Here is a 12997-nt window from a genome sequence, read left to right as displayed (position 1 = left end):
GAAGTTGTCCCTGGATCCCGGGAACCCGGCAGTGGCGGGCTGCACAGGCTCCGCGGAAGAGGGGTGTGGAGAGTGACCTGTGCTCGCACACAGGCCCCTTGGTGGCGGCAGCAGCAGCCTTAACGTCTCCCGCCCGCCTCTGGGGTCCGCGCTTTTAGCCGCGGCTTGCGCCCGTCTCTGGAGTCCGCGCCCTCAGCCACGGCTCGCGCCCGTCTCTGGATTCCGCGCTTTCAGCCGCGGCTCGCGCCCGTCTCTGGATTCCGCGCTTTCAGCCGCGGCTCGCGCCCGTCTCTGGATTCCGCGCTTTCAGCCGCGGCTCGCGCCCGTCTCTGGGGTTCGCGCTTTTAGCCGCGGCTCGCGCCCGTCTCTGGAGTTCCTTTAAGCAGCGTTCTTAAACCCCTCTCCTCACGCCCCAGGAAACAAAGAGGGAAGGAAAAGTCTCCTGCCTCTTCTGCTGGTGCAGGCTTTTCCCCGGACTCCCTCCCGGCTAGCTGTGGTGCACTAACCCCTTCAGGCTATGTTCAAGCCGCCAACCCCAGTCCTCTCCCTGCGCTCCGGCCTCAGCTCTCAGCCCCGCCCGCCCCGGCGGGTGAGCAGACAAGCCTCTCGGGCTGGTGAGTGCCGGTCGGCACCGATCCTCTGTGCGGGAATCTCCCCGCTTTGCCCTCCGCACCCGTTGCTGTGCACTCCGCAGCTTCGAAGCTCCCCCCTCCGCCTCCCGCAGTCTCCGCCCGCGAAGGGGCTTCCTAGAGTGTGGAAACTTTTCCTCCTTCACAGCTCCCTCCCACTGGTGCAGGTGCCGTCCCTATTCTTTTGTCTCTGTTTTTTTCTTTTGCCCTACCCAGGTACGTGGGGAGTTTCTTGCCTTTTGGGAGGTCTGAGGTCTTCTGCCAGCCTTCAGTAGGTGTTCTGTAGGAGTTGTTCCACGTGTAGATGTATTTCTGGTGTATCTGTCGGGAGGAAGGTGATCTCCGCGTCTTACTCTTCCGCCATCTTCCGCCTTCCCTGCGCTATTGTTTTTGGACTGTTCCTCCTTTGTCTGTCTCTGTGTCCCCTCCCTTCTCTGATTAGCAACGGTTTGAACCTGCCCTTTGGAATTCAGGGAAGGTCATGGAGGCTGAAGCCTATTTTCTACAAACAATAAACGGGGAACACAGAAAGGCTTCTGTGCCCAGGAGCCACACAGGGTCCTGCTCGGTTTCACTGTCAATACTCATCATGACTTGAGGCTCACTTGGGACTCTTATAACTCATGAGCCTCTGTGTTGGCTTAATTTTGTCTTGGGCAGAAAGGACTGGCTCTTTTGGTTGCTGAGAACTATATTCGGTGTCCTTTGGAACCTGTGCTAGGACTGATGCTTGATAAATGCTCATCTGTGGGTTTTTTTCAATTCTCTAATGGTCATTACTTACTGATTATACCTAATGTTGAGGAAAAGGTGGCTGAAGATGTCTTCTCAATGCTTTTTTCTGTAGGACCTCCATTTTTTTCTTTTCTAATTTCACTGTTTTTTTCTAATGGAAAGTAAGAAAATTCAGAGCTAGGACAGCTACTATTGAAAGAAACTTTGACTTGCTATGGTTTTACTCTTTAACTACCTTCATGGTCATTTACATGTGCATTGCATTAATAACTGTGTACCACTTTGTAAAATTTGACATGAAGTATTTTAAATTGGGGTGTAGAACCTTGATGTACAGGCTAGTTCTGGTCCTCAGCTTGTTTCACCCATCACTAAAGTAGACATTGGATTGGTCTCCGATTTAAAAGCAGACTTTTTAAGCTCTTTTAAAATGCTAAGGAGTGTTGTTTAAATGAAATGTTATAAAGAAACACAAATATGTCAATCAGATACAAAGATAGTTTATCTGATTGAGGGTGAATTGTTTCTGAGCTTTACCCAATTACTTGCTCACCTCTTTCATGGCTGCTCATGCAAAAACTACAGAGCAGCCTTGGATTAACTTTTAAGGAAAATAAGTACAAGCTTAGGGCACCAAGGGAAGGGGAGCACCACAGAGTTTTTTGCCCCAGCTATCATGCCCTTAACCCTTTCACTGCCACACTTGACTATAGTAGACTTCTTTGTTATTGTCTTTATCCGCCATATTCCAATTTAATCTACACTGTTAAAAAAATCTTTCTTTGGTATGGTGAATGACTAAAGTTTTAAAGTTTGGTTTGAAGGTGTTGTCAGATATTTACATTTGTTTCTAATTCATGGTGTGAGTTTCACTTCTGTAGAGAGTAAAAACCAGCAGGCTAAGTCCTGATAGCATTTAACTCATCAGTTAATATGTGTAAAGGTGTAAAATAAAGCTCTTTATTTTAAGCAATGGAAGGGCTGGGGGCATCACTATTGGACTGTGCTTAGGATGTACATTAGCCCTGCTCCAAAGAGTGCAATCTTAAAGTCCACTGGTGCAGCAGAAAGAACATAGAAATTGGTATGTGAGAAATGTTAAATAAGTGTTAGCTTCCTTTCTTGGAACAAGAAGATCAGCCCCGATACTGATTTTCTTAATGGTTAACTATGTTGGCAATTCCATTCACAGTAAAGCCTCTACCACAGTAGTATTTTGCTTTCAAACTCTGACAAAAGCTTCAAAACTCACAAAAAGTTACACATGCACACAATTTTGAACACAATTTCAAAGAGTTCACAGACTTCAAGTTAAGAACTCCTGTTTTAGATTAGAGCAGTAGAAGTGTTGTGAATTAATTAGCTAATTCACAGTTTATTAGGAAGTTGAAAGGAGTATTATTTATCCCTCTTACTTTCAAAAAGAAAAGTAGTTTACAAAATATGGTCCTGTATACTGTGCAATAAGATGAAAAATGAGAATTGATAAAATCAGTGATTGGGTAACAATTAAAAGTGGAAAAAAAAACCAAGATGAAGTAGGAGTACAGGTAAGTACCTAGAGACATGATAATATTTTCAAATTCCTGGCCCAAGCAAAGACCAAAATACGACAAGAATATTTGACCTATAGTATTAGAATCTCCTGAGACTTTTCCCTCTATTTTTCTACTTTTGTATGTTGTGCTACTTCTTTGTGCAACATTTCTCTCTTGTCTTTTTCCTTTCCTGCTCTGTTTTTTTCTCTCTTCTCTCTTTTTCATTGACTTTTTTCATGTAGCCCTTCATCTATCTTACTGTGCCTTCAGTTGAACCATAAAGTGACACCAATGTCTAAATATCTTATTTTTATTGTCACCTGTTTTTGCTTTTAAAATCAATTTAATTTAATTTTGCACTCCCTCCTAATCCCCCAACCAGATTTATTTGCTTTTTCTATCGATGTGGTCCATTACTGACATTCTGATTCATGTTTTTCAACTGACTAAATATTTTCCACTCTTGCTTTAAATTATGCCCCTCATTATTATAGTGGACTTTTAATGCTAAATCAGTATTTCAAATAATAATCTATTAATTTGCATTATTCCAGGGAGAAAATTTGTAATTAAAAGAAGACGTTGATGTGATGAAAAATGGAATTTTGGGTACTGTGCTGTGTTTACTTATTATATACAGTTCATACTTCATAGAAACTGTTATTTTATTGCTTTTGAATAAATTTTAAGGTTTTTAAAGAAAGTTCTTTCTTCTAAAGCTTACTTATACTTTTTGTGAAAATTAATTCACTTTATTTATTGTTTTGGTTTAAACTTGCTACTTTCCTTTTCTTTATTTTTTATGTAGAAATCGTTAAAATGCATAATAAGTACATTCAGACTACCATATTATTTGCTTATTTTTCTAGTGATACTTTATTTTTAAAACAAGTAATATGAATTTAGAGCTCATTCTGCCACTGGTTCATAATTGTACTAATAATGGCTAGCTTTTGTTGAATGTTTACCATTTATCAAGCACTATTTTAGGCATTTTATATTTGATAACTCATTTAATCCACATGACAGTCTTGTACATGCCTTAATTTTAAAATGCTTTATTGCTAGTGCAGTTCCAGACCACTGCAATAAAGCAAATACACAGTAAACAAATCAAGCATAATCAAAGTTATGTTTATATAACTATGTATGTTAGTCTGTGTAGCATTATGTCTAAAAAAAATCAATGTACATGCCTTAATTTTAAAATGCTTTATTGCTAACAAATACTAAGCATTATCTGAGCCTTCAGCATTCATATTCTTTTTTCTGGTGGAGGATCTTTCCTGTCTTGGTGGTGGCTGAGGCTGGGGTGTCTGTGGCAATTTATTAACATAAGACAACAATGAAGATTGCCGCACAGATGGACCCTTCCTTTAACAAACAATTCCCTGTAGCATGCAGTGCTGTTTGACAGCATTTTACCCACAGTAGGACTTCTTTCAGAATTGGAGTCAATCCTCTCAAATCCTGCTTTATCACCTAAGTTGATATAATATTCTAAATCTTTTGTTGTCACTTCAACAGTCTTTACAGCATCTTCACGAGGAGTAGATTCCATCCCAAGGAACCACTCTCTTTGCTCATCCATAAGAAGTAACCCCTCATTCATTCAAGTTTTATCATGAGATTGTGACACTTCAGTCAAAACTTCAGGCTCCACTTCTGATTCTAGTTCTCTTGCTGCTTCCTCCACTAAAGTCTTAAACCCCTCCAAGTCATCCAGGAGATTTGGGATTAACTTCTTCCAAATTCCTATGAGTGTTAATAGTTTGACTTCCCATGAATCACAGATGTTCTTAATGGTATTTAGCATGGTGAATCCTTTCCAGCAGGTTTTAAGTTTACTTTGCACAGATCAATCAGAGGAATCACTCACTATTGCAGCTATAGCCTTACAATTTATTTCTCAAATAATAACACTTGAAAGTGGAAATTGCTCCTTGGTCCATGGGCTGCAGAAGGGATGTTGTGTTAAGCAGGCATGAGGACAACATTAATCTCATTGTACATCTCCATCCAAGCTCTTGGTGACCAGGTGTGTTGTAAATGAGCAGTAATATTTTGAAAGGAATCTTTTCTTCTGAGCAGTAGGTCTCAACAGTGGGATTCAAATATTCAGTAAACCATGTTGTAGACAGATTTACTGTCATCCAGGATTTATTGTTGCATTTACAGAGTGCAGGCAGAGTAGATTTAGCATAATTCTTAAGTGCCATAGGATTTTCAGAATGGTAAATGAGCATTGGCTTCAACTTCAAGTCACCAGCTATGTTAGCCCCTGACAAGAAAGTCAGCCTGTCTTTGAAGCTTTGAAACCAGGTATTGACTTCTCCTCTCTAGCTATGAAAGTCCTGATGGCATCTTCTTCCAATAGAAGGCTGTTTAGTCTACGCTGAAAGTCTATTGTTTAGTGTAGCCACCTTCATTAATTATCTTAGCTAGATCTTCTGGATAACTTGCAGCTTCTGCATCAGCTCTTGCTGCTTCACCTTGTACTTTGATGTTGGGAGATGGTGTCTTTCCTTAAACCTCATGAACCAGCCTCTGCTAGCTTCATACTTTTCTTCTGCAGCTTCCTCACCTCTCAGCCTCCACCGAATTGAAGAGAATTAGGGCCTTGATTATGCTTTGGCTTAAGGGACTGTTGTGACTGTTTTTATCTTCTATTCAAATCACTAAAACCTTTTTCATATCAACAATAAGCAACATAAAGTACCTAGGAAAAAATTTAATGTAAGACATGAAGACCTGTATATTAAAAAGTTCAAAACACTGCCAAGACAAAGATTTAAAGAGATAGAGAGGGCTTCCCTGGTGGCACAGTGGTTGGGAGTCTGCCTGCTGATGCGGGTTCGTGCCCTGGTCCGGGTGGATCCCACGTGCCACGGGGCAGCTGGGCCCGTGAGCCATGGCCGCTGGGCCTGCGCATCCGGAGCCTGTGCTCCACAGTGGGAGAGGCCACAGCAGTGAGAGGCCCGCGTACCGCAAAAAAAAAAATAAAATAAAAAAATAAAGAGATAGAGAATATATAACACATTCATGATGTTCAATATTGCTAAGATGTCAGTTCTGTCTCAAATTGATGTATAGATTCAATGCAGACCCAAACAAAATTCCAATAGATTTTTTTAAAGACTTCAACAAGCTGATTCTGACAGTTAAGTGGAAATGTCAAGGACCTAGAGTAGACAGATAATCTTGAAAAAGAACAAAGTTGGAGGACTTACACTATACTACCTGATTTTAAGAATTATTATAAAGTTAAAATTCAATAGAACTAAAAAGAGTTCATAAATATATCAGTGGAACATAGCGAATTATGTATTTATATATTTATATGATTTAATATATATTTATATATATATATAATATGTAAAGGTATATATTTAACTGATTTTCAGCAAGGCACCAAAGTAATTCAATGTTGAAAGGAAAGCCCTCAACAAATAATGATGGAACTGTTGGAGAAACTTAAGGGGGAAAAAATAGTCTAATTTCTACCTCATATTATATTTTAAAATTAAGTCAGGGTGGATTATAAACCTAAATGTAAAAGCTAAAACTTTAAAGATTCTGGAAGAAACATAGGAGAATAACTTCATGACTTTGGAGTATGTAGAGATTTCTTAGGACCCAAAAAGCACTAGTTATAAAAGTAAATAAGTGACTTGATCAAAATGAAAAGCTTCTCTTAAATCTCTCAGCATTAAGAAAATGAAAATGCATGCTACAGAGAGAGAGCTATAAATATATGAGACAGAAAACCTGCATTCAAAATTTGTAAAACAACTCACTATAAATTAAAAAAAATTTGTAATCCCAATTTAAAAATTGGTAAAGGGACTTCCCTGGCTGTCCAGTGGTTAAGACTCCATGCTCCCAATGAAGGGGGCCTGGGTTCAATCCCTGGTTGGGGAACTAAGATCCTGCATGCTGCACAGCATGGCCAAAAAACAAAAAAAAAGGTAAAAGACTTAAACAGATACTTCACAGAATAATATATGTGAGTGGTCATGTGCACATTTAAAAGTGTTCAACATCTTTAGTCATTAAGAAAATAAAAATAAAACCACAATAGGCTACCCGTGAGAATAGCTAATATTAACAAATAAACAAAAAAAAAGAATAGCTAATATTAAAATAACTGGTAACACCAAATGATGTGGAACATCTAGAATCACTTTGGAAAATTCTTTGGCAGTTCCTTTTAATTTCTACATACAGCTATTATATGATCCAGCAATACCACTCCTAGGTATTTAGCCAAAAGAAATGAAAATATACATCCACCAAAAAACTTGTACATTAATGTTCATAGTACCATATCTCATTTATAGCCAAAAACTAGAAAAACTCAAATGTCCATGAGTATAAGAATGAATAGGCAACTTGATACATTCATACAGTTAAGTACTATAAAAAAGAATAAACTGTTATACAGAATAAGTGGATACATATCAAAAATATGCTGAATGAAAAAAGCTATACATAAAAATACTATATGACTCCATTTATATGAATTTTAAGAACAAACAAAACTGATATATAATAGAAATCAAAACAGTGCTTGTCTCTCAAGGGTGGGGAATTGAATAAAAAAGGGACAGGAGGGACTTCCCTGGTGGCACAGTGGTTAAGAATCTGCCTGCCAATGTAGGGGACCCTGGTTCCATCCCTGGTCTGGGAAGATCCCACATGCCGCGGAGCAGCTAAGCCCATGTGCCACAACCACTGAGCTTGCACTCTAGAGCCTGCGAGCCACAACTACTGAGCCTGCATGCCACAACTACTGAAGCCCGCACTCCTAGAGCCTGTGCTCCACAACAAGAGAAGCCGCTGCAATGAGAAGCCCACGCATCACAACAAAGAGTAGCCCCCATTCGCCACAACTAGAGAAAGCCCGCATGCAGCAACGAAGACCCAATGCAGACAAAAATAAATAAATAAATTTATTTTAAAAAAAGAAGAGGAAGAGATACCAGGAGTACACACAAACAGAAAAAAGGCCATCTGAGGATACTGCACAAAGACAGCCATCTGGACTTCCAGCCTCCAGAATTAAATAAATTCTGTTCTCCAGAATAGAAATAAATTTCTATTGTTTAAGCCACCAAGTCTGTGGTATTTTTTTTTGGCAGCCTTAATTAATATGACAGCTGAATAATACAGATGGAAATGGGAGTGACTACTATTAGATACAGGGTTTCTTTTTGGAGTAATGAAATGTTCTAAAAGCGATTGTGGTGATCGTATAATTCTGTGGATGCTATAAACCATTTAATTATATACTTTAAATGGGTGAATTTTATGGGCTATGAATTATGTCTCAATAAAGTGTTTTTTAAAAAGCAGTCAGAGAAATTCATCATATTAACAAAGTAAAAATTTTGAAAACATCATCAATAGATGCTGAAAAAGCTTTTGACAAAATCCAACATCCATTCTTTTTTTTGTTGTTTTTGGGCTGCATTGGGTCTTTGTTGCTGTGCGCGGACTTTCTGTAGTTGCGGCGAGTGGGGGCTACTTTTTGTTGTGGTGGGGGGGCTTCTCATTGCGGTGGCTTCTCATTGTGGAGCACGGGCTCTAGGCACGCAGGCTTCAGTAGTTGTGGCTTGTGGGCTCTAGAGCGCAGGCTCAGTAGTTGTGGTGCACGGGCTTCGCTTCTCCGTAGCATGTGGGATCTTCCCGGACCAGGGCTCGAGCCCGTGTCGCCTGCATTGGCAGGCAGATTCTTAACCACTGTGCCACCAGGGAAGTCCCCAACATCCATTCTTGATTAGAAAAAAACTCTAGGAGAAAATATTTTCAAATCATATATTTGACAAGAGATTAATATCCAGAATATAGAAAGAACTCTTAAAACTCAACAACAGGGCTTCCCTGGTGGCTCAGTGGTTGAGAGTCCGCCTGCCGATGCAGGGGACACGGGTTCGTGCCCGTTCCGGGAAGATCCCATATGCCGTGGAGCGTCTGGGCCCGTGAGCCATGGCCGCTGAGCCTGCGCATCTGTAGCCTGTGCTCCGTAACGGGAGAGGCCACAACAGTGAGAGGCCCGCGTACCACAAAAAAAAAAAAAAAAAAAAAAACAAACTCAACAACAGCAACAACAGTAGTAACAACACAATTTAAAAATGGGCAAAGGACTTGAATAGCTATTTCTCCAAAGAAGATATACAGATGGCCAATAAGCAGATGAAAAGATGCTAACTAATCATTAGAGAAATGCAAATCAAAGCCACAATGAGATACCAATTCACATCCATTAGGATAGTTATTACTTAAAACAAACAACAGAAAATAAGTTTTAGTGAGGATGTGAAGAATTTAGAACCCTTGTGCATTACTGAAGAGAATGTAAAAGATTTAGCCATTATGGAAAACAGTATGGCAGTTCCTCGAAAAATTAAAACTAGAATTATTATATTACCCAGCAATTCCACTTGTGAGTATATATTGAAAAGAACTGAAAGCAGGGATTTGAACAGATATTTGTACACCAATGTTCCTAGCAGCATTATTCACAATAGCAAAAAAGATGGGAGCAACCCATGTGTCCACTGATGGATGAATGGATAAACAAAATGTGGTATATGCATACAATAATGGAATATTATTCAGCCTTAATAAAGAAGGAAATTCTGATTTGTGCTACAACTTGGATGAACCTAGAAATCTTTATGCTAAGTGAAATAAGCCAGATATGAAAGGACAAATATTGTATGATTTCACTTATATGAGTTACTTAGAATAGGCAAATTCATAGAAATGATGGTTACCATGAGCTGGAAGAAGGGAATGGAGATTTATTGTTTAATAGCTACAGAGTTTTATTTTGGGATGATGAAAAATTCTGGAGATGGATAGTGGCTATGGCTGCACAACAATGTGAATGTACCTAATGCTACTGAGCTGTACACTTCAAAATGGCTAAAATGGGAAAAATGTTTTGTTATATATATCTTATCACAATAAAAAACAAACTCCCAGCAATTTAGGAATAGAAGATTAACTTCCTTAATCTGATAAAGGACATCTATGAAAAACCTATAACTGATACCATACTTGATGATGAAAGACTGAATGATATCCTCCTAAGATTAGAAACAAGGTAAGGATATCCACTCTCACCATTTCTTTCCAACTTTTAATGGAAGTTTCAGCCAGTGTAATATGGGGGAAAAATAAAATAAGAGCTTCCAGATTAGAAGGGATGACAATCCCAATCAAAATCACAGCAGGATTTTTTCTTTTGGTGGAAATTCACAAACTTTATGTTCAAAACAAGGAAAGCTAAACAATATGTTGTTTAGGTAAACATAGGCAATAACTATAAAGAAAAACAAGAGAATGCTTAACACAAAAATCAGGATAGTTGTTATCTCTGGAAGTAGTGAGGGAATTCAACTAAGGAGGAGCATACAGAGAACTTCTGGGATATAGAATGACCTGGATGGTGGGTAGACAAATTATTCACTTTATTATCCCTTAAACTGCACATGAAAGTTTCCATATAATTTTGCATTACACTATGAATCCCAGCCTACTAAAAAAAAAAAAGTTATGTTTCTCAAAAGTCTTCAAATTAAAGGAATATAAGGCATGTAAACAGAATTTAAGGAGGCTTAAGATAGGGACACATTAACATGATACAACTAGGTAATTCAGAGAAGAAAGAGAGATCAAGGATTTCCTGGAGGAAATAGCATTACAAATTGAAATGAGAAATTCCAAAACCAAATCCTCTGTCCAAATAATATAGCATCCTATTTGAAAAGACAATGAAAGGAACTGCGTGAATTGAAGCAATGCTCGGGTTTGCACCAGACTTGTAAATTTAAATTCTAGATTCTTTCCCCAAAGAGAATTGTTTGACTATAAGGGGCACCATTGTGAATCTGATTATATGTAGGACCCAATTTTAAGATCCTACCTAGTAAAAAATTTTTACATAGCAAAAAATTTCATGTTTATTTGATTTTTGCATTACTTTTCTATTGCCACAAACTATCACAAATTTAGAGGTTTAAAACCATACCCATTTATTATCTCACATTTCTACACGTCAGAAGTCTGACAAGCAGTGGTAAGGTTCTCTGCTCAGGATCTTATGAGGCCAAAATCCTGGTGTTGGTAGGGCTATGATCCTTTCTGGAGGCTTTGGGGAAGAATTTACTTCCCAGGCTTCTTCAGTTGTCAGAATTTAGTTCCCTGTGGGTCTAGGACTGAATCTCTGTTTTCTTGACCTGTGTCTCCCTCCATCTTCAGGTCAGCAACTGGGAGTCAAATCCTGGTGGTGCTTCAAAGTGACTTCCTCTTTTGCCTACCTTTTTTTCTGCAGCATCTGGAGAATATTCTCTGCCTTTAAGGGTTTGTATGATTAGGTTAGATCCACTTAGGTAATTTCCCTTTCATAAGGTCAACTAATAACCTTAATTGCATCTGCAAAGTCCCATTTCTGCAGTACTTAGAGTATTGTTTGACTGAATAACCAAGGGGCAGGAATCTTATGGAAGGGGGTATCTTTAGAATCCTGCCTATCACAGTTGTCATCCATGTCAAGAAATATTTCAATAATTGAGCAGTGTATTCTCATGGCACTGTGCTGGGACCTGAAGATTTTAAATGTACAGTCAACCAGCTTCAAGGAATATATAATCTAGTTGTGTGCTATTAATATAAAGTGTTTGTATAGAATGAGGTTTTGTGTAGAATTTGTCTTAAAATACTGTTTCAATTGTATCATCTGAGTTTAGCCAACTCTTCAAAATTATTCTGTTCAATTTCATTTTTTAAAGTAAACCCAGCACATTGACTGGGTTTATTCACTTGTCAGTAATGACAGTTAAGTCATAGCTGAACAGTTAAAAAAACCTCTTTTCAGTGAGTAAAATAATTCTTCTGTCTTAAGGCGTCAGTAAATTTGGGAGGAAGGTGATGAAAACCTACAAAACAAAACTTACCTAACTGAGATCTAAAACCTGAGCCAAATCTCTAGATACCAACAGTATTATTGCAGTGGAAGCATTTCAGGAGCTTCCTGTATAACATGCTAATTCTCTCTTCTTTAAATGGACTAGATAGAAGTGGTACAACAGCAGAATCATTCTAGCCTAATAACCAAATTAGGGAAATGTTTAGTGCTTTAAATGCATTTCTCAATAATAATTTTGTAGTCTGGGCATACTTCCATTTACCTCATTAAATTTGGACATCTTCATATATTGTGATTCATTTGAGAAGTTAATAGCCTCAGCGTTTTACAACAGACACTGTCTAAAGTAGTTAGGAAGACAGAAAGCTTTTAGTTCAACTCATTTCCCCTTGAATAGAGAGCTCAATAAGCCATTTCCTCATGTTGAAATAAAAGCTGTTTACTGAGAATACAGATCAAATTTTGTTACTAGAAAAGTGTGCGTGTGTGTGTGTATAATGAGCCCATGCAAACAGTATTTGATATATCTAAATTCTAGTACAGTGGAAAAATTTGACACACTTTTAGGTTTCATTTTAACTATAATTTTATTACCCTGATCAATATTGTTTGCCTGTTTTTGAATGGTACCTGTTTTAACCTTTGAATCCATTGCACAATGGCTGGGTTTTTTAATCACCAAAAGATCACTTTTAATATGTTGTTTTTTATCCTTCTAATCTTTTTTGAGCATAGAGATTTTTAAAAGTTACTGAAATATAGTTGATGTACAATATTATGTTAGTTTCAGGTATACTACATAGTGATTTGACACTTGCATACATATGGAATGATCACCACAATAAATCTAGTAACCATCTGTCACCAAAGTTATTGCAATGTTATTGACCATATTCCTTATGCTGTATATTACATTCCTGTGGCTTATTTATTTTATAACTGGAGGTTTGTAATTCACCAGTTTTCCCCCACCTGCCCACCCCTGGCCTACCACCCATTATTCTCTGTATCTATAAGTCTGTTTTCACTTTGTTTTGTTTGTTTGTCTGCTTTGTTTTTTAGATTCTCACATATATATGTGAGGACATAGGGTATTTGTCTTCCTCTGCCTTATTTTATTTAGCATAGTACCCTCTATATCCATCCCTGTTATCGAAAAT

At 38.3% G+C, this 12997-nt stretch overlaps 1 protein-coding gene across 1 annotated transcript in view; it reads left to right on the top strand.

The window, feature by feature from the left end:
* CCDC18 (coiled-coil domain containing 18) overlaps positions 1–12997 on the top strand; it is a 140697-nt gene that overhangs the window by 122618 nt on the left and 5082 nt on the right. Inside the window, exon 30 of the mRNA XM_030868681.3 lies at positions 3457–3511. Coding sequence (XP_030724541.3) covers positions 3457–3471 — 15 coding nt within the window. The 3' untranslated portion in view covers positions 3472–3511. The remainder of the gene's footprint in view (positions 1–3456; positions 3512–12997) is intronic.

This window comes from Globicephala melas, chromosome 1 (genome assembly GCF_963455315.2).
Source record: "Globicephala melas chromosome 1, mGloMel1.2, whole genome shotgun sequence".
Lineage (NCBI taxonomy): Eukaryota > Metazoa > Chordata > Mammalia > Artiodactyla > Delphinidae > Globicephala > Globicephala melas.
The sequence above is the reverse complement of the archived record's forward strand: the minus strand, read 5'-3'. Positions and strand labels throughout refer to the sequence as shown.